The sequence below is a fragment of the Amaranthus tricolor genome, chromosome 15 (genome assembly GCF_026212465.1).
Source record: "Amaranthus tricolor cultivar Red isolate AtriRed21 chromosome 15, ASM2621246v1, whole genome shotgun sequence".
Lineage (NCBI taxonomy): Eukaryota > Viridiplantae > Streptophyta > Magnoliopsida > Caryophyllales > Amaranthaceae > Amaranthus > Amaranthus tricolor.
Genome location: NC_080061.1, coordinates 1,517,501 through 1,539,058, shown reverse-complemented (window position 1 = coordinate 1,539,058; position 21,558 = coordinate 1,517,501). Strand labels below are relative to the sequence as shown.

Genomic DNA, 21,558 nt, shown 5'->3' with positions numbered 1-21,558 from the left:
TTTAGTAAACTTGCACTATAAATACTCATTGATGTAATTAATTTTTTGTGCAATGAAGAACAATATTCATTCTACATATTCACTCATCTTCCTCTCCAAATAAATCCATTCACTATTTTACCATCTAAATTTTCCTACATTTGGTATCAAGAGCTAATTAAAACCAAGACCTCCAAACAACCTAAACACATTAACCAACATACTCCACAATAAAATAAACCTCTAACCACAAAATAAAAAATGACCTCAACCACTAATTACCCCCAAGTTAATTGGGTTCCCACATTTAAGTGAGAAAAATATGAACAATGGGCTATGCAAATGAGGTCAATATTTATCTCCCAAGATTTATGGGAATTAGTACAAGAAAGTTACGAGCAACCACCCAAAGATGACACTAAAGAGTCATCTTGGGATGAAACAAAAATAAAACAATATAAACAAAATAGGATAAGGGATAACTATGCCCTATCCCTATTATATCGTGGAGTCGACGAGGCAATACTTACAACGATTATGCCTGCAAAAACAGCTACGGAGGCTTGGAGGATCGTGGAGACAAAATACTGAGGTTCCGAAGAGGTAATTCTTTTTAAACTCCAATCACTATGGAGAGAATTTGATAATCTATTAATGGCAGAAAATGAAACAATACATTCATTTTTTGACCGAGTCACTAATATAGTTTATCAAATAAGATCAAATGGTGGTAAAATAGAAGATGAAAATGTGATTCGAAAAATATTAAGGAGTCTTTCACAAAAATATAACATTATTGCCACAACAATAGAAGAAGTTAACAAAAAAAATTTATCTCAATTAAGTATGCCCGAATTAATGGGATCACTACTTGCACATGAAAATAGATTAAAAAGATTTAACGAAGAACCACTAGAACAAGCATTTCAAGCTAAATTAAAATTTTCTAATGGTGAAAATAAAAATAGTCATTGTAAAAATTATGAAAAAGGACAAACATCAACTAATTGTAGCAAGGGGAGAGGAAATTTTAAAAATCAAAGGAGTCGATTAAATAATCAAACTGACCTTTATTGTAAATTATGTAAGAAAACTAACCACAATACTAATGATTGTCGGTACAAATGTAAGAGGTGTAAAAAACACTCTCACCTCGAAAAAGGTTGTTGGTATCGACAAAAAGAAGCAAACTATTCCGAAAATAATAATTCCGGAGAGCAAATATTTTACACTGGATTAAATGCACAAGAAAAAGTAAGTGACATATGGTATATTGATAGTGGTTGTTCAAACCACATGACCGGTGATAAAAATTATTTTGTCACTCTTGACGAAAATGTTAAAACACACATCACACTTGGCGACGGTAAAAAAGAAGATGTCGCCGGAAAAGGAACAATTGCCGTTAAAACAAAAAATGGATCATCAAAATTAATTCATGAAGTTTTTTATGTTCCCGGACTTGCACAAAATTTATTAAGCGTAGGCCAATTAATTAAAAAAGGATATATGGTTAAATTTGAGAATAACAAATGTCAAATCTATGATAAAAATAAGGGTCAGATAATAACAACAGTTGAAATGGCTCCTAACAAAATATTCCCATTAAAATTGCCATTTGAAGAAAAATTGGCTTTAAGCTCAATAAATGATGAATCCACCTTATGGCATTTGAGATTCGGGCATCTAAATTTTAACAGTTTAAAACTATAAAAACAAAAAGAAATGGTAATTGGACTACCATCAATAAAAAATGAAAGAAAAATTTGTGAAGGCTGTATATATGGCAAGATGCACAGATTGCCATTTCCTACCGCACCTTGGAGGGCCAAGGCTCCTCTAGAGCTTGTTCATGCAGATATCTGGGGTCCTACCAAGAATCCGTCTCTTGGCGGAAAAAGATATTTTCTTCTGTTCGTAGATGACTACTCCCGCATGATGTGGGTATATTTCCTGGAGAAAAAATCAGAAGCTTTTTCCCACTTCATGGAATTCAAAGCCCTCACAGAAAATCAAAGTGGGCATTCTCTGAAGATTCTTAGAACAGATCGTGGCGGAGAATTTACAAGCAACGAATTCAACAACTTCTGTAAGAAGCATGGGATTAAAAGAGAACTTACAGCAAGGCGTACACCACAACAAAATGGTGTCGCGGAAAGGAAAAACCGCACTATAGCAGAGATGGCCCGCAGCATGATGCAGGGTAAACATCTACCCAAAGGATACTGGGCCGAAGCTGTTCACACGCCAGTATATATCCTCAATAGATCTCCCACAAAAGCAGTTAGGGATTTAACGCCATATGAAGCCTGGCACAAGAGAAAGCCAAGAGTAGAACACCTCAAAGTGTTCGGATGCGTAGCTTATGCCCACATCCCAAAGGAGAATCGGGAAAAGCTCGACGAGAAGGGAGAAAAATGCATATTCATTGGATACAGTCACGAAACAAAAGGATATCGCCTTTATAAGCCTGAATCTAAACAATTAATCATCTCTAGAGACGTAATTTTCGACGAAGCAGCCGAATGGACGTGGAAAGAAAAAGAAACTGAAGCTCGCGAAGGAGATACTCTCCTAAGAGATCCAAGTGAAGAAGACGGAGCAGACCAACCAACAAACCCATCATCTCCGAGTCCAAGTACACCTGAAAGTACAAGATCATTCCCAAGCTCAAGAAGCCAAACATCACGTTCAACTCCTCAACATCAAGAAGCTCGAAGATCAACACGAGATCGGCATCTGCCATCATGGTTACAAGATTACCATTGTGACCAAGCAATGATGGCTCTCTTCTCTAGTGAGCCACAAACATTTCAAGAAGCAGCACAAGAAGAAACCTGGATTGAGGCTATGAACGAAGAAATGAAAATGATCGAGAAGAATCATACATGGAAACTTGTAGACAAACCACAAGACAAGGAAGTCATCGGACTCAAGTGGGTCTACAAGGTGAAACATAATGATGATGGCTCCATCAACAAGTACAAAGCAAGGCTCGTAGCAAAGGGATATGCGCAACAACCAGGAATCGACTTCAATGAAACATATGCACCAGTTGTCCGCATGGAGACAATCAGAACAGTTCTGGCATTAGCAGCACAGCATCAGCTACCAGTCTTTCAACTCGATGTCAAATCAGCATTTCTAAATGGAGAACTTGAAGAAGAAGTGTACGTCGAGCAACCGCAGGGATACGTCATCAAAGGCTAAGAAGACAAAGTATACCGCCTTCGAAAAGCTCTGTACGGACTCAAACAAGCACCCCGAGCGTGGAACAGCAACATCGACAATTATCTTCTCCAGCATGGTTTCATCAAGAGTCCGAGTGAACCTTCACTATACATCAAGACACAAGGTAACAACTTTCTCATTTTATGCTTGTACGTGGATGATCTAATCTATACAGGCACACACCCAACGATGATCGAAGAATTTAAAAAGGCTATGATGAAGGAGTACGAGATGACAGACCTTGGTACAATGAAATACTTCCTTGGCATACAAATCAAACAAAGCCCAGGAAAAATATTTCTATCACAAGAGAAATATGCAGAAGACCTTCTCAAGAAATTCAACATGGGTGAATGTAAACCGCTAGCTACACCAATGGCAATCAATGAGAAGTTATCAAAGTACGATGGCAAACCAAAAGTCGACGGAGCAATGTATCGAAGCTTGGTCGGCTCTCTTATCTATCTCACACATACAAGACCAGATATAGTCAACGCTGTCAGCATCGTATCCAGGTTCATGAGTGAACCGAGCAAGGATCATCTAACAGCAGCAAAGAGGATTCTCAAATACATTAAGGGAACAAAAAGCTATGGGATCATGTACGAAACTGAAAAAGATTTCAAGCTCACAGGATACACCGATAGCGACTGGGCTGGAAGCGTGGATGATATAAAAAGTACAAGCGGGTACGTATTTCAGCTTGGAAACAAAGTGGTCTCATGGTCATCAAAAAAACAGGCGACAGTAGCTTTATCATCAGCAGAAGCAGAGTACATTGCAGCAACAAGTGCAGCATGTGAAGCAGTCTGGCTGAGAAGGATATTAATCGATCTACAACATAAGCAAGAGACACCAACTACAATGTTCTGCGACAACATGTCAACAATAGCAATGACGAAGAATCCAGTGTTTCATAGCAGATCAAAGCACATCGAGATACGGCATCACTACATTCGTGAGTTAGTAGATAAGAAAGAGATCGAACTACAATTCTGCAAGACGGAGGAGCAGCTCGCAGACATTTTCACAAAACCCATATCAACTGATAGATTTATCGATTTCAGAAGACGACTTAAAGTTCAAGATTTTTCAGATTAGGGGGAGTGTTAAAATAATCTAGAAAAATCTAAGATTTTAATTAAATATAAAAATATCTAAACTAAAGAATTAAAAAATAAAAATATCTAAGATAATATAATAGAAGATCCTAGAAAAGTAATTAAAAAATTAAAAATATCTAAGATATTTTAGTAAACTTGCACTATAAATACCCATTGATGTAATCAATTTTTTGTGCAATGAAGAACAATATTCATTCTACATATTCACTCATCTTCCTCTCCAAATAAATCCATTCACTATTTTACCATCTAAATTTTTCCTACAGGCAAAACTAGAATTTAAGCGAGAAGGGGAGGCTCAAAATTATTATGAGTGCGTTGCAGAAATAGTTTTCATTATTATGAGTGCGTTGCAGAAATAACTTTCATTGATTTTTGATTTTTAATTTATTGTTTAGTTAAATATTTAAAAAATATGTTTGATAAAATTTTGAACTTTCAATTTAAAATCAAAAAGCTACTTTAAGTAGTTTATTTTATTGATTTTTGGTATTTGGCCCATTTTTTTTTAATAAACAGCCATAACAACTAATAACTAATTTTTATCGTATATCTTCTCCATACTTGGCTTATACATTAAGCTTAATAATCAATAAAAAAACAATTTTTCATGTAAGTCAAACAAGTCAACTAAACTATAACCATGTGTTCAACACCCCATATCAATGTTACATAATGCATTAGCGTGGGCCATGGTCGGCCTTCGCGTATTGTAACTTAACTAAATGTAAAATCGTTTATATTTCAAGGTATTTGAGTAGTTATGTTGTATTCATCGTGAAATCATCAAGTTTTTTTAACTTAAATGTAGAGTAAAATATTTTATGGCTTCATTTTCACTAATTTATCGATTAAATTACCTTTTTCATCCACTAATAACCCTTACGCTGAGACGAGGCTTGCTTATTTTCTCTTTGTCCTAACCCATGTAGCACGTTAAACTAGCCTTAACCAAGTTTTTGTGAAAAATAGTTTTTTTATAATCTTACCATCTTGAAAAATCATCGAGGTGTACAAATTTTTTTAGTCTAAATTTACTTGTCCGTTAAAGCAAATGCATACATATAAAGTACATGCACAAAATTAAACTTAATTAAAAGACAATTAACTTTAGCTTTAACATTATAAGGATCTTAATTATAATAAGTAAATTATAAGCGTAATATTACATTCTTGTCTTAAGGAGATAGTGGTGGCCATGTCAGAAATTAATCTTCTAGATTAGTGGATTTTAAAGATTAGTAATTGTTTAGTTGATGTGAACGTTTGCTGATAGGGTATTAGTAAAACAATAATTTTAAAAGTTGTATCTCTAAAATCCTAACTACTCCAATTAGTTGATTAACTACCTTTTCAAAACTATTTACATGATGTAGCTTTAAAGTTTTGAGTTTTTTTTTAATTTCACTTTGATTTTTTGAGAATATATTGAGGATTACTTAATAAAATTTTTGTAGTGACTTATTTAATGAGGTATAAAAGTTTGTAAAATTTGGATTGAAGATAAATCTAGCCTAACTTTTTTCCTTGGTCCAAAAAATGACTCGGTTTTCCTAGTTGGTCACAGGAAAGCTGACTCGATTTTCCCTTTTAAAGGTGCTTTTTCATGCTTACTTTTTACCCGATACTTTGATGTGTTGTAAATAGCGTAGTAATTACACATTAGATTAGTTATGCTTCACACTTTCTAATTTCTCTGCTTCCATTTATAATTGTAATCCTAAGCATTCTAACCCTCTAATCTTCTTCAAACTACAAACCATCATTGTAGAACTATCACTTATTTAATTGAGATCTTAGCTTATTAGAGTTACATATTTATCATTATAATATGACTTAGAAAGATGAATTTCGTGTGAAATAATTATATTTATAATTAATAAATAAAATGCTAGATTGTTTATTGTATTTAAAGTACAAACTCATGTAAGACCCATTCAACTCTTTATTTATTTGTTTATTTATAATTTTAGAGTAATTAAAGACAATTTTCTACCGACAAAAGAAAGTGAGAATTTTCGTATAGGTGCATGATTAAAATTAATCTCTCATTATAATCAGTTTGTTAATCTTTTATTCTCAACCCCATTCAACTCTTACATCTAATTGCTTTTAAAAGAATTTCAAGTTTATCATAGTGAACAATTTAATATATATTTTTTTTAAGTTGATCACTTATTCACTTTAATTAACTCTTAATTGGATTTGGTGGATTTCATTATATGAACCTGTAGATGAAGGAAGTAGTTTGAACCACTTTTAAAAGAGAAAGTGAAATATTTAATTTGTTTGTTTAACTAAAATGAGAAATAAATTCTCGAGAAAAATAGCATCATTAATTAAATTCAATTTGCCATGTATTACATCAAAAAAAAAAAAATTACCTTGTAGATCTAATTAATTTTCAAATTTTAATTTCTTGATTAGTTTTTATCTTTTAAAATATTGTACTATCATCTTTTTATGAAAGTATTTTTGGGATGATATATAAAAGTTAAAAATTAAAATTAAATCTCATCGAACAATTTGCCATGTTGCATAGGCAGTTAACTTAGCAATTTGCCATGTTGCTTGGCCACTTGATTTCTTTCTTTCATTCATGCAATTATACATGAAGGTCCTACACCAACTTATATTTTCTTTTTAAATTAATGGCAAAAAAAATTACAATATCTTAGGCATCCTTCTATGTTTAATAATCCTAAACCAAATTAAATAAACCTCTTAAAATACAAATTGATTTATATACCACCAATAGTCATTAGCGTAAAAATTTATAGAAAAAATAATTAACTAATTATCAAAATTAAGGTGAAATACCCCCAAAGAAAATTAATATAATAAACTACTTCATATGTAATACAATATAGAAGCAAAAAAAATACCAAATAGTTCACTCTTTACATATAAAACAACTATTATGACCCATTTACAATTAGAATCTTACGTCTACCTATGTTATAATGTTATTTGCTGAATATATATATATATATATATATATATATATATATATATATATATATATATATATATATATATATATATATATATATATATATATATATATATATTTCGTGTTATTTTGGGAGATCTACAATAAAAATTGTATGTGACACATTTTAAATAGGAAAAGTGAGATTAAAGTATTACTTTGTGAATTACTATATAACTAATTTGAATTGCAATTATAATTACAACAATAATACACTTTCAAAGCTATAATTCAAAAAATTATAATCGAAAATATGAATTAATAGATCAGTTTAGAGATCATTCAAATAAATTCTCTTTCTTCACTAACTTGGATTTTGTAATTATAAATTCTTCTTATCATTTTCCACCTCTGATCCCACGTCATTTTCAATCTTTATTGCTTTTTTTCTAAATCCTCCTAGTTTTCACTTTCTATCTTCTTTATCATTAATATTTCGTTATTGTACATTTTGTCCAAATTAACCATCTTAAAGGAATATTTTTCATCTTCTCCTTAATATTTATGATTCTTATAAAGCATTTTTTTATTAGGTTTCATAATATCCCTTAATATATGTCCGCTATCTCACCGATCTTAAGCATTTATATTTACGGTGCTATATTCTAATCTATGTAGTAATGCTAGTCTTATAGTATTATCATTTGTCCTTAATTATCATTTGTCCTTTTATAAAAATATATAGTACAAAAATTGGAAAAGTATGCAACTAATAAGCAACTCAACTAATGCACCATACTAGTCTATATTACTATTACTGGCTAGAGCCTAGAGTTTTGCAAACTCAAATGATAGCAAGAATATGTTCTATTATTGGCAACATTTACATAAAAGATAATGCATTAAATGAAGGCCAAGAAACTATGCACCGTTCTTTTTGTCTTGAAGGTGCTAAAGTATTTATTTTTTGCCACCTTCTTAAAAGTGTACGCGATTAAGAATAATAATAAACATAATAATAAACATTAATCCATAACTTTATCTCATAATAACATATATTAACTTTTCCATTAATTAAGACTTGGGCCTTGATTTATAAGGGCAATTGAGCAGATTCTTTGCAGTTTGGTTTAACTAAACCACCACCAACAAATATTAATTATGGTCATTACTCATTAGTCATTTCCCCTAATATAAACTATAACTAAGATGGACAATACTAATTATTAAGGGTGGTGATGATTTGCTAACTTGAATTGAAGAATAGGTTATACTAACTTCTTTGCCTAGTTTTTAAAAATTATATAGGAGTATTATATATTGCTCTTAATATTTCATAATAATTTTAACCAGTCGACAGAGTTGATCAAGTGAAAAACAGAAAAATAAAAATAATTCTCAACTAATATATTTTAGATATTAAATCCAAAAACAATCATAATTCATTGGATATTATGACGTAATTGAATAGCCACCGATTTCATACATGTACTTTCTCTTTTATAAAATACTTATAATTGATTGTAATATTTTACTGATTGTAATATATTATGTGGGAAAATATTACGATTAATTACTAGTATAATAGAACGAGGAAGACAGAAGGTAGTTAGCTCTACGATTAGATGTTACTTGTAGACTTGTAGTAGCAATAGTTGTCAGTGGGTGTAGCTATACAATTGTAGTTATAAGATGGAGCATTATTTAGTTGTCCAATTAACTATATACATTAATATTATTTGGTAAAACTAGTGTTAAGGCGGTTGTTGGAATATAATTTTTTTAAAAAATAAAAAATATAAAATAACTATTTTTAATTTTGAAATTCTACAAGGTAATGTTCGAAAAACAACCACATGCACTACTAACGCTACTTAAACTGCTCCTTATCGAATAATGATATTTTTCTAAAGTAGTGTTTTAGCCTTATTATACAATTAGTAACTACTTAAAATATTACGTTGAACACACACGTAGTTGACTTGATGCATATTGATTATCTTTAATCATTGAAATTTAATAATAAATAAAACATTAAATAATTATATTATTTCTCTTGTTTATAATTATTGTTTTTCTTTATGCAACTTTTTAATATTTCTAAGTGAAAGATATGTAATGTGATTAAGTAGAAAAATATTTTTATTTAGTTGATGTATATAAATCATATTAAAACTATAATTTATACCCCATTTATCATCAACATCATTACTCATCATATTTTAATTTTATGAGTATATAAATTAACAAAACCCTTCACTCTTCCCTCTTAACAAAAAAGGAGATAAAGCATGATATTCTATATATGATGTTGTCCCATCTTAGAAGATGTACTTTGATGTCGCAGCTTAAGCATGACTATCATTCTCCAAGACTTTAAGTACAGATAGGCTGACCAAGAGAGGTCGGATCAACGAGAATCAAACGTAAGACTTATTGTAGAATAGTGATATTATATACTCCAATTAAAATAAGATCGGAGTAAAAAACATTTTACTTGCCAAATTATAATATTATAATAATAGGCATAATATCAAATGCGGTGAATTGGGCTTGTGTTGCACTTGCACCGCTTCTTTTTAGCTTTGCATATAAGCAGACGTAATATGCACAATATATTTTTGGCTTTTACTAACAATTTACGTAATTCACTAACATAATTTTTTATCCGAAATACAAATAATTTTTAGCAAAAATAATAAACAATAAATAAATAAATAAATAAATAAATAAATAAATAATCACTTATATGTTTTATGTGATTTACAAATAGTTTATTATTTTTATTGTAGATACTTTAATTTTTTGGGTGTATATTTTACCTGCTTTTATTTATTACCACCATTTTCATTGTGTCGCTACTATTTTTTTAATAAAATTTATATTTTCTCACTCTCTCTAAAAAAGTTTTCAAAATAAACGCAACCCATATAATTTTTCATAAATATTCTACACACAATTTTAAATTTTTTGACGACTAATTTTTGTTAAATTTAGTAAAAAAAATAAAAAATATTTTAATTTGGAAAAGGGTCAAGTCGCACAAAATCTACGACTCTACCAAGATATTGCTGCGCATTTTGTTCGAGACCCCACCTCCGAACATTTGTAAAATAAGTATTTGAATACAACCCTTTGTTTTTGAAAAAAAATCGTTAAATTTAAGAAAATTTCTGTAATTTTGCATAAAATTAGTTATTTCAATATTTTTTATATTGAATTCACCTTTCATATTATTTTAATGTTAAAATTGAGTTGATAAAATTTATTTTATAAGAGAAATTAGTATAAAAAAGTCTATCTTATATGAGACCGTCTCACGATGAGTCACCTTATAACAAGAAACTTATAAATTTAAAAGTTTTTATTATTGAGATTCAATCAAAGTATAGGATATTTCTCAGTGAAATTGTATTATGAAAAATTTTGTAAGAAAAAGTAAGTTAAGACGATTTTAATTTTCAATAAAAAAAATTAACGACATATTAAAAAAATAACGATGAACATCTCATATATTAACCGTCCAATCATTTTAACTATCTTGCCTATCATGAATCATCCAAGAGTTCGGCTTAAATTGGGAGAATGTGGGATGATAATTGGGCCCATCTGATGTGACCATTAGGTGGGGACCCAAGAGTGCTTGGTGTTGATTGGGCCCCCAAATAATATTTATAAAATTTTATCTCTCTTTCCTTTTTCCTCTCATAGTGGAGAGTTATGGGCTTGTTGTCCCATCAAAATGAATAAACAGGAAGAATATATCATCATGTGTGGTTCACCTAAATGCTCCCTTTCAGCCTCCTATTCTGTGTACAAAAAGAAACTTATTTTAATTTTTTATTGTCTTTTTCTCAACTGATCCTCTAATTTCCAAATTTTAAAAACTACTCATCCTCACTCGCTCCGTCAAATAATTTCAAATTGAGGGTTTTTAAAAATACAAATTCATACGAGAGATGGTTTATTTGAGAAATTATCTCTAATTGGGCCGGCTATTATATATTTTTTTAAATATTATAAGTAGGCATTAAAAATACAGTTGGTTTTGGACGAAACGTCTTCATAATAAAACCGTCAATTTGGGCCGCCCAATTCGCGCGTGTAACAACTTGGGCATTTTATTCATTTTCTGTGCATTTTTTCAATTTTGATTTTAAAGGTATCAATTTTGACCTTAAAGGTATCGTATCAATTTTCAGAATTGATACCTTTAAGTTTAAAATTGATAAATGCCCAGAAAATTAAAATGTTGTTACATGCGCAAATTAGACTGGCCCAAATTGACGATCTCATAATGAGAGCGTCTCGTCCAAGTTTTTGTGTTGATAATGATCTAACTAGACATTTAAGATATTAAAAGTAGGCATTAAGGATACGATAAATAAGCATTAAGGATAATGTAAGTAGGCATTAATCTTTAATGGGCTGGACTTAAAATACGTCTCTCAAAGAGACGGTCTCTCAAGAGACTAGTTGTTTTAAAAATTATAAAAAATATTATATTTAACTTTAAATTAAAATATTATATTTAACTTTAAATTTCAAATTTCATATAAATTTATTTTTACACAGATTGATGAGAATTTATGATCGAAGTTTAACTTTAAATTAAAATATTATTAAAAAAAAGAAAAAAACTAAGAGAGATTATTTCTTAAACCTCAAAGTTTCAATAAAATGTAAAATAAATAGTTCTAAAAAATTATTATGTAGTAATACTCTTGGATATCACAAAGTATAATAATTGTCATATTTAAGTCGTTGAAAGCAGAATTTGAAAGGTAAAAACAACTTATAAAACGTCTTGATGCATCAGTGGTTAGAGCCTAATACAATTTGAGAATTTATTACTTTTTACTTTTATAAGAAATAAAAAGAAAAAGAAAAAAAAGCATATCTTTATAGTATTTTGGAAAACTCTTTATATAAATACAAAGTGATGATGAGAACCAAAAACTCTACCTCTCTTTTCCTTCTCTATGTATATATATAAATATAGAAGAAATAGTTAATAGGTGAGATTGAATCAAAATTAAAAACCAAATAATGGGGAGACATGAAGATCCAATCCCTCAAAATCCAAATTTATATCCTGAAGAACTTCAACTTAAATTATATCAGGCTTTTATATTTTCAATCCCAATTTTGTTTTCTATCATTTTGTTTCTTTTGTTTTATCTGTTTTATCTCAAGAGAAGGGCCAATTACAATGATCAGTCCTCACAGCCTTCCAGATTTCAGCAATCACCTCATCATTCTGTCTCTTTCATCTCCCCAGTAAGATCTCTTACTACTTACTTCTAGGAGTAGTAAATTTCATATATACATGTATTGATGTATATAATTATTCGTATTTTCTTTCTGTTTTTTTGAATTTGGGCTTATGATTTAAGGTTAAATAATGGTTGAAGGGGCAGTATTCTTTGTTAAGTAATCAACTCAATAAAAAATTTAATTTAGTAGCACAAGTTTAAAGATATTTTAATGTATATAATATATATACATGCTAATATGCTATTATGTCATTTATACGAGAGCCTATAGAACTAAAATTGTAAATATAGTGTTATATGGCAGCCTCGTTATGTGTAGTAGAAAATATTTCACTTAAATTGAAAGACGAATGAGATTCATGTTTATAACATTCCATCATATAACTTAATTTGAATATAAACCTCAAAATATATTATATACTTTTTAATAAAGTAATACAAGGTATGTAGTAATACAATATTAAAAAAATATATGTTTGAATATAAGAGCTCCATTAACATGAAAATGAAATGTTTGAAAATATTGAATTCATTTGAAAATAGGAAATTTAAATTTGATATTCAAATTTAAGAATTGTAAATGACACTTATATACATGGAGTTTGCTACTTTTGATACTTGATCCATTTTACATTGTTGTTGGAATTCTATGAAATTGACCCAATTCCAACATTTTTAAATTCAAGATTTGCTAAATATAATATTTGGGCCAATTCAATATTTGGAAATGAATTCCAAATTGCCAAACATACCATAATTAAGGGTAGGGTAATTCATTTAGATTTTAAAGAAAAAATTGACAATAATGGCGAATAACCTCTTTAGCCAGTGAAAACCATTTAATTACATTATCGTATATATTCAAGATTTTAAATTGACAATAAGGGTGATATCACATGTTCAGAATTTTAAATTTTATTTAGCTAGTGAAAACAATTAATAATATTATCGTATAAATTCAATCTTTTAAATTTTATTTCAGTGAAAACCACTCAATATTATTAGATTATTCAGATGTTATTGTTTCCCCAAAGCTAAAGTATATATATTAATGGGTTTGTTTACTTGTTTTTTGGGGTTTATATTATAGCCATGGAGTCTTGGGATGAAAGGAGAGTTGAAAGACAAGCTTCAAATAGTCTTATTTGATGAAGAATTAAGCGCAAAGGATACAATGTAAGTACATCAAAATGATATAATTATTTACTATGCTTAGTCTACTAATCATGATTAACCTTAATTGATTTGAAAATGCTCAAGTTAATGCCCCAACTTTATATGAGTTAGTGATTGTGTCACTTCTTTTACCTTCTAAAAAACTAAATGTTTTTATTTATCTTCTTGATTTTAGGTGATGTATGTGTTAAGTCTACTTAGCCAAACTGGTGGAGTTTAATTAATTAGTGGAAGATTAATCACTTTTTAAGCATATATTCCTATCTTTTCCGTATCAATCCAATGAAATAATTCCAACAGAATAATATAATTAATCAAGAAGCTTTAATTTGATTCTCTATAGTTTTATACATGTAAAGGAATTTTAATACTTGCATAAGGTAAGGATAAGAGGAATAATATTAATGCACCATATATATATATATTATTAAAATCGGGAAAATTTGCAAAGAAACACCTTATAAAACCAGTCTTTTGTAAAAAAAAACACCTTTAAAAATTTTTTTTGTAAAAAAACACCTTTTAAGAGACTTTTTGTTAAAAAAAAACACCTTAAATTAGTTTCCGGTGACTTTTGTCAACTTTCAGGCGTTGACTATGCCATTTGAGCTCAAAAGTCAACGCCTGAAAGTTGACAAAAGTCACCGGAAACTGATTTAAGGTGTTTTTCTTAATAAAAAGTCCCTTAAAAGGTGTTTTTTTACAAAAAAATAATAATTTAAAAGGTGTTTTTTTATAAAAAACTGGTTTTATAAGGTGTTTCTTTGCAAATTATTTTTAAAATCGTTTCTTAACTTTTTACGAGCCCTAGAATAAATAGCTAATTTTATCTAGTTAAAGTTAAAAGTTATATCAATCATATAAAAAAAGTCTGTTTGAAAGGGTTTTTTTTTCACCTTTTATTCATCATATTTCTTTCAGTAAATACAGAGTAAAAATACACAATAATTTTTAAGCTATGCTTATTTTAGATTTTTATAATAATTTTACAGCCGAAAAACATGCAATTAAACTAAATCAAAAATAATGTGAATTAAAGTCAACTCATATTTGAGTCCCTCTATAGCATTGTGCGATCGAATACTTTGCACATGGACAAAATCACCTATATTACCATATATAAAAACAGAACTTAATCATCATCATGTATATGTACTAAAAAAGTTTTGATGCTAATACTAGTAATTTGTAATACTTGGTGGAACTTTCTTATGAAACTAAAAGAGGAATCTCACACGTTGTTGCTAGATTTGCACTATATTTGCTGGTAAATATAGATCAATACTGACTATATTAGTTAAGAAAGAAAAAACTAGTTATTATTGCAAGTTTTAACCTTAAAAAGTGACAATTCATGAATTTTGAGCCATTCATTTTGCTTCTCTTTATAGATGTTGTGTTTGCTTGGGAGAGTTCGAGTTAAAAGAGGAACTAAGGCAATTGACATCGTGCAAACACGTGTTTCATGGTGATTGCATCCGCCATTGGCTACGAACAAATGCCACGTGTCCACTTTGCAGGTGCCATGTCATACCTGCACTAAAATTGGGCCGTCCTATAGGGCTTGGGCCAGGCTATTCAAACAATGACAATGGAATTTACAATCCTACTCCGCAATATGAGCAAGAAAATGGTAGTAGTAGTAGTAATAATTCAGAACTAGATAACTCTTCAAGATCAGATGAACATGTAATCCAAATTCATGATGAGTCATCTTCTAGTAATACTTCATAAATGCCAAAAATTTATATTACGTTCGGACGTAAAAAAGATACCATATATATATATATTTAAGCAAGATATCGCATATATATTTAAATAATAAGACTATAACATGAGTACCTTAAAAACAGAGAATATGCTTGTGGAGAGATATCAATTGGATGACTAGTGAAAGTATAATTGGTATATGCTTAATGATGGTATCTCACATGATTGTGATGGAACATACTAAATTAATTAGCTAACTAGCATTTTAGTCCATAGGGGAACAAGGTTGACACAAAATTTTGTAGCCTAGGATGATAATGTAATGTATGAATAGATGAAATGAATAACTTTTTGGGCTTATCCAATATCCATTGTAGGTGTACTTCATTTCTTACTTTGATGATCAAGAATAATTAAGGGAATCATTTTGTAAAGAAATTAAACTTATTCACCCTAATGAAATTAAATACAATCATTTTATATACTTATATCCATTTTCTAAAATTATCAAAATAAGATAGATTATTTTTTATGTTCTAAATAATAACTTTTTATAAATGTTTTTGAGATTCTTTTCTAGACATCAATAAAAATCACACATTATGAGCCGATTAAACCAAAAATCATGAAATCGTCAAGAGGTATATATAAAAGACTAAAATAGATTCGAAAAAATAATGAATATACATATATATATATATATATATATATATATATATATATATATATATATATATATATATATATATATATATATATATATATATATATATATATATAAAAGCATTATATACCAACTAAGAAACATTGACAAATATTTTGTGACATTAAAAGTACAATGAAGCAAAATGAGACAAAGAAATACCAACAATTAATAGTTGAAAAAATTGATTATGTTCAACACAAATGCCTAAAATGAAATTGACATAGATATATACAACATATATTTATTATATATACACACTACTTAGAATCTATTCTTTAACATCAAGATGTTCATAAGAATAGGTAATTTTTTCAATAAACAAAACATACTTATCTCAAATTATTGTTAAAAGATATAGGAGTACATCAATACTAATACAATTGAAAGCTAATACATAATAATCATATATATCCTAGATGGATTAAATCATAAATTGAGAAATTAACTATAATTAATCAATACCCACAAGCAAACACACAAAGAATTGAAGTTAAAAAAGCAGCAATCAAAGTGATCTTAGTGGGCATTCTCCCATTATCATTCCTAAACACCATCGCTTCATAAAGTGGCCAACAATTAATCACGACAAAACCAGACAACATAATCTGTAGAATTAGGCCTTCCATATTGTCCAATCCTCTACTTATTACTCCAAATGATCCTTTAATGAAGGAAAGCAGGTTGATTAGGGCAGCCATAGACATAGGTACAAACATGGGTGAAGCCACACCAAATTCGAAAGTGCCTTGATCGTATCTTTTGCTTAGTTCATCGTCTTGTACTTTGCTGGTGACATCGAATCCTCGAACCGAGATTCCTAAGGAGTTAAGTGTGTAATCTAAGCATCCGAAGAGGAAACTTGAGAGTCCCCAAATCATCCACATTCTTTGAGAATTGTACCATCTTATAAAGGTTCCTTTTTCAAGGAGAAAATCTAGGAGGTCTTTTCCATATGCACCAATGAAGAGGAATATGTATAGAAGAAACCATGGGTCTGAAATCTGCGCGCATCATTGCATATATATATATATATATAGATCGGTAATTAGATCAACATTTTTATTAAAATGTTTAGTGTCAATTATAAGGATGGTCTATAATATGGTGCATCGTCCACACTTTTAAAGAAAATGGCTCTTCTTTAAAGGACAATCTAGTGTATATAACTGATTCAAAATCTTTATCTATCGTTTTAAAGATGTAGAAGGGTTGTCTTTCTTAATACTTAATAGGCCTTGTTGTAAAAATTTTCCTACAAAATTGATAGTAAATCATTTTTTCACCACTCACATTATGTATTTTCTTAATTAGTTTAACAGTTTCATCAAATCACACAAAAAATACATTTCACTCAATATTTTCCATTAAAATATATTCTCTTTATTTCTCAAAGAAGTTTTTATTTTTTATTTAAGGATATTCCATTAGTTGTTCCCATAAATAAGCTTATTCATCCGCATATTAGTATTTTAATAATAATTATGGTCCCCTCATATTTTCCACTAATTTTATTTTAATATTTTTATATTACTTATGGTCCTTACATATTTCTCAATAACTTTATAAAAAGATTTTTTTTATTAGTTGTGGCCTTTATATTTTTTTCACTGACTTCCTTTTAATAATTAATTAATGTTTATGATTTCCACTTCTCCTCTATCAAAATTATTTTTTAATAAAATAATATATCCACTATCTAAAAGTTTCTATTTTTTTAATTCTCGTAAACATTTCTTATGGGAACCTCATTAAGGAACGGATATTTAATCAATAAAAATTTTCAATTAAAATAAGTCCACCTTAAATATTTTAAGAAAGGTATAAATGCAGTTGTCATCCATCTCTTTAAACATGCACCATTACCAAATCTATATGAAAGCTTTTTGTCAGTGATGCAAACTCGAAATTAACGGACAAATAGCATTCTAAAAGTGCCACAAAAAAGAAAGCATTATCATAGATTAATGATCAAGACAGGATGGAAAAAGTATTAGCAAAGGTAGTTTAATGAAAGCTTGACAAATACTCCTGTATTAACATATTTAGCAACATATTCCAATTTCCATTTACAACGAATATCTGATCTTCATACAAATCAACTAAAATTTTCCATGTGTTTAGGTTCTATTGAAAAGCTCTTAAAACTAGTGCAAGTTCATTTTATTCCACTAGTAATTTTAAGGTAATGAAAATAGATAAAACAACAATTATTTTCCTCATATTGGGGGTACAAATTTACCCTAGGGAAGGGTGGGGAAATATTTTCCTGCAAATGAGAAAAATCATCATTCTTTTTCATTTATTTTTTTTTATTAAAAACTCTATTTATATTGAATAATGTAACATATAACACACAAGAATGATAATTAAATTGATTCAGCATAAAAGCTAAGTGAATAATTGTCTATTCAACCTACTCTATAAAAATATCGTGGATACACCACTGCTTGAACTATGAGCCTCGGCACACTTTAGTTCTAGAGAGTCATTGCTTTGTCTCAATTTAGTCTGCTAAAATTATATAGACACTTATTATTGGATATTTGGTAAAATAGTTTGTTGAATAGTTTTAACTGATTCAGATATAATTAATGGTTGGATTACGTAATTAAATCATTTAATGCTAATGTTTGGTGAGTTAGTTGGGGTGAAACAATTTGTTATTATGGTCAGTTAATGTACAAGTTGTTCTCACCAGTGTGTTCATAATAATCTTAACAATTTGTTGTTATTAATATTAAACATTAATGAATCTTAATTGTATAATTAAAGTAAGAAAAATCGTACCTTAGGGAAGATGGAAATTCCACTTAGGAGGGCAAGTTGAGGAAGGAAAGCATAAATAGTTATTGGGATGCAAAGAATGGCCCCAATAGCATAATAAGTATAAGCAAAGCTCATGAGTAGGCCCAATCTTTGAAGCCCAAATGTCAAAGTGCTATATCTTGAGCAAAGGACATCAAGAAGCCCATTCATCCACCTTTTGCATTGGGTAAGCAGATCAATCAATGTTATGGGTGAATCCCCCAAGAAAGCTGGCCTTTCTGGGTAGCAAAACACACCCTTCCATCCTTCACACTGCAGCCGATAACCCGTATAATAGTCTTCCACCAACGATCCATAATAGAAGCCCATCTTTTCAATGACACAAATAATAAATAAATAAACACAAATTCTTGTATGAGACGGTCTCATGGTGAGACATGCTTCATAACTTAGTTAAAATAGCTTAATAATAGAAACTTTTTGCTTATGGACTTGTTATTTTGAGGTCGTCTCACTGTGAGACGGTCTCATACAAGACGGATTGATAATTATAATTAGTCTTTTTCAACAAGTCTTGTATGAGATCGTCTCACCGTGAGACAAGTCCATACACGCAGCCTATTAGGGTAAAATATAAAGAAAAACAATGGAATTTGAATTGTACAAAGCAGCATTTTTTTAAAAAGTTTGGGCTGATCCAATTGAGGTCGTCTCATAGTGAAACGGTCTCAATAAAGAATTAGTTTTTTTTTTTTATTAAGGTAGGTTAGGGGTGGGGAGACCTAAGTGAAAATTGAACCTTTAAGTATTTGTCCGGAGAAGACCATTTTTTCTTCAAGCCTCCAACTTACACAAATTTTAATTCTCAATGAATAGATTAGTTGCATTTTCTATTAGTTGTTTTTATACCAAATTGTTGCAATTTACTCTCACAAATGAAAAGTAAGATTACATAAATTTAATTAAAAGAAATAGTAAGATCTTATGATAATACTACTATTATTTTACAAATTTGGAAAGGTTCTATTATTTGAGTCGATTCATAAATTAGCATAAGGAGTTGAGTAATTTAAATTTGTTATATTTATATTTAATGATAAACTTAAAAAATATATAAAATCAAAATGCTATCTTCATAATAGTAAGACGCGTTTGGCAAACGACTTTTTATTATTATTTTGACTTTTGACTTTTTGATTAGTCAAATAATGACAAATATGATAAATGACTTTATGACAAGTTGAGAAAGACAAAAGGCCACTTTTAAAACAAAAAAAATAAAAAAATACTATGATTAGTTTTTTTTCATTGATTTTTTTTTTGGCTTTATATCCTCTAATAAACAGTCAACAATCAAGAATTTTATTTTATCAAATATCTCCATAGATAGTCGCTAGCAAGTCAACATCCTTTTGCCAAACAGATTCTTATTTCTTTTGAATTGTTTATACTTAATAGTTTTTAAAAAACTATTATTATACAAACAAATAAAGCTTTTCATGAAAAGACTCACCGTTGTTCCCCATCCCTTGCGTTTCTCGTAGTCACAAGCAGCAACAGAGTGGGCCAATTCGAGGATCTCTAGTGACCCAATCGGCTTCTTTACTACATGATCGGGGCAAAGTTCTAGGCATTCGGGCTGAATATAAGACGACGGACCTCCAAAGAATGCTCGACGTTGAAAGAAACAACCAGTTCCCACATAATTTGGGCCTAAAAGCCCATCCATTCCCATTGGATGGATTTGGAACAGACGTTTATGTTCACAAAAATAAATATCTCCTTTGTTAAGCCCATGAAAAATCTGAGGAAACTGAACGTATGCCATTGTGGGTAGAATTTCAGGATCAAAGAAATAACATAAAGCCCGCTTAATAGTTTTTGGATCGTTAGAATACATGTCACAATCCAAGGTTAAAACTATTGGTGCGTTTGTCATTGTTGCCGATATACGAACCTTCAACCATTAAACAAACACAACAAAGTTAAGATGAATATTTTTCTGTCTCATTAGAATTGTTATATTTATTTAATAATGTTATATATCGTTTTCATACTAATTTTTGTTCTACATTTACAATTTGTTACATTTTGAAATGTTTGTTGGCATTGTATGATGAAAAAGACAAAATAAAACAAGTGGGTGAAAAAGTGTGGATGAGATGAACAAAGAATATGAGTACGGGGTGAGATAAGATAAAAGTAGCAAATTTAAGAGTACATTGACATGAAAACATGAAAAATAAATGAGAAAATAACGTTGATGGTTTAGAGAATTTTGCCGTGCTATGAAGAAAAATAATTTAAAATAGATATGAAGTTTTTTGAAAAATCTTTATGATACATAAAATTCTTCATGAAGGATTAACGATAGATACTTGCCAAAGCATTGAGGGCACCAGCTTTGAAGCCATGGTGATAGGCTTTACTTTTCTCTCTAGATGTATATATCAAGTTAGGCATCACCCCACCACTTACGTCTCTGTCCTTCAATGAAGCCAACAACACCTAAAACACCACTTGTACAATAAAATATTAATATTGTTCGTCTAAAGTCTAAATAAAAGAGGAAGGTGAGCGGTAGATTAGTGACAATCAGTTCAGTAAAACTTAGTCATTATACTTGATCATAAATTAAAAATCTATTATCGTAAAGAC

At 29.5% G+C, this 21,558-nt stretch overlaps 2 protein-coding genes across 4 annotated transcripts in view; one reads left to right on the top strand and one right to left on the bottom strand.

Moving 5' to 3' along the window:
- Positions 1–12,183: 12,183 nt before the first annotated feature.
- On the top strand, positions 12,184–15,905 carry LOC130801760 (probable E3 ubiquitin-protein ligase RHA4A). Its single transcript, XM_057665641.1, has 3 exons — positions 12,184–12,546; positions 13,633–13,718; positions 15,110–15,905. The coding sequence occupies exons 1-3, from the start codon at positions 12,316–12,318 to the stop codon at positions 15,450–15,452; spliced, it is 660 nt and encodes a 219-aa protein (XP_057521624.1). The 5' UTR covers positions 12,184–12,315; the 3' UTR covers positions 15,453–15,905.
- A 518-nt stretch (positions 15,906–16,423) lies between these two features.
- Positions 16,424–21,558, bottom strand: part of LOC130801453 (cellulose synthase-like protein G3) — a 15,995-nt gene continuing 10,860 nt past the window's right edge. For 2 of the 3 annotated variants that reach the window (XM_057665314.1, XM_057665316.1), the window contains exons 3-6: positions 21,283–21,408; positions 20,414–20,857; positions 18,922–19,269; positions 16,424–17,135 (exon numbers count right to left, since the gene is read on the bottom strand). In XM_057665314.1, coding sequence (XP_057521297.1) covers positions 16,590–17,135; positions 18,922–19,269; positions 20,414–20,857; positions 21,283–21,408 — 1,464 coding nt within the window. In that variant the 3' untranslated portion in view covers positions 16,424–16,589. The other variant, XM_057665315.1, reaches the window with a different exon arrangement.

Coding starts and splice junctions, on each gene's coding strand:
- LOC130801760 (XM_057665641.1), top strand. CDS start 12,316: ATGGGGAGACATGAAGATCCAATCCCTCAAAATCCAAATTTATATCCT. Junction 12,547..13,632: donor CTGTCTCTTTCATCTCCCCA/GTAAGATCTCTT, acceptor TTTATATTATAG/CCATGGAGTCTTGGGATGAA. Junction 13,719..15,109: donor TTAAGCGCAAAGGATACAAT/GTAAGTACATCA, acceptor TTCTCTTTATAG/ATGTTGTGTTTGCTTGGGAG.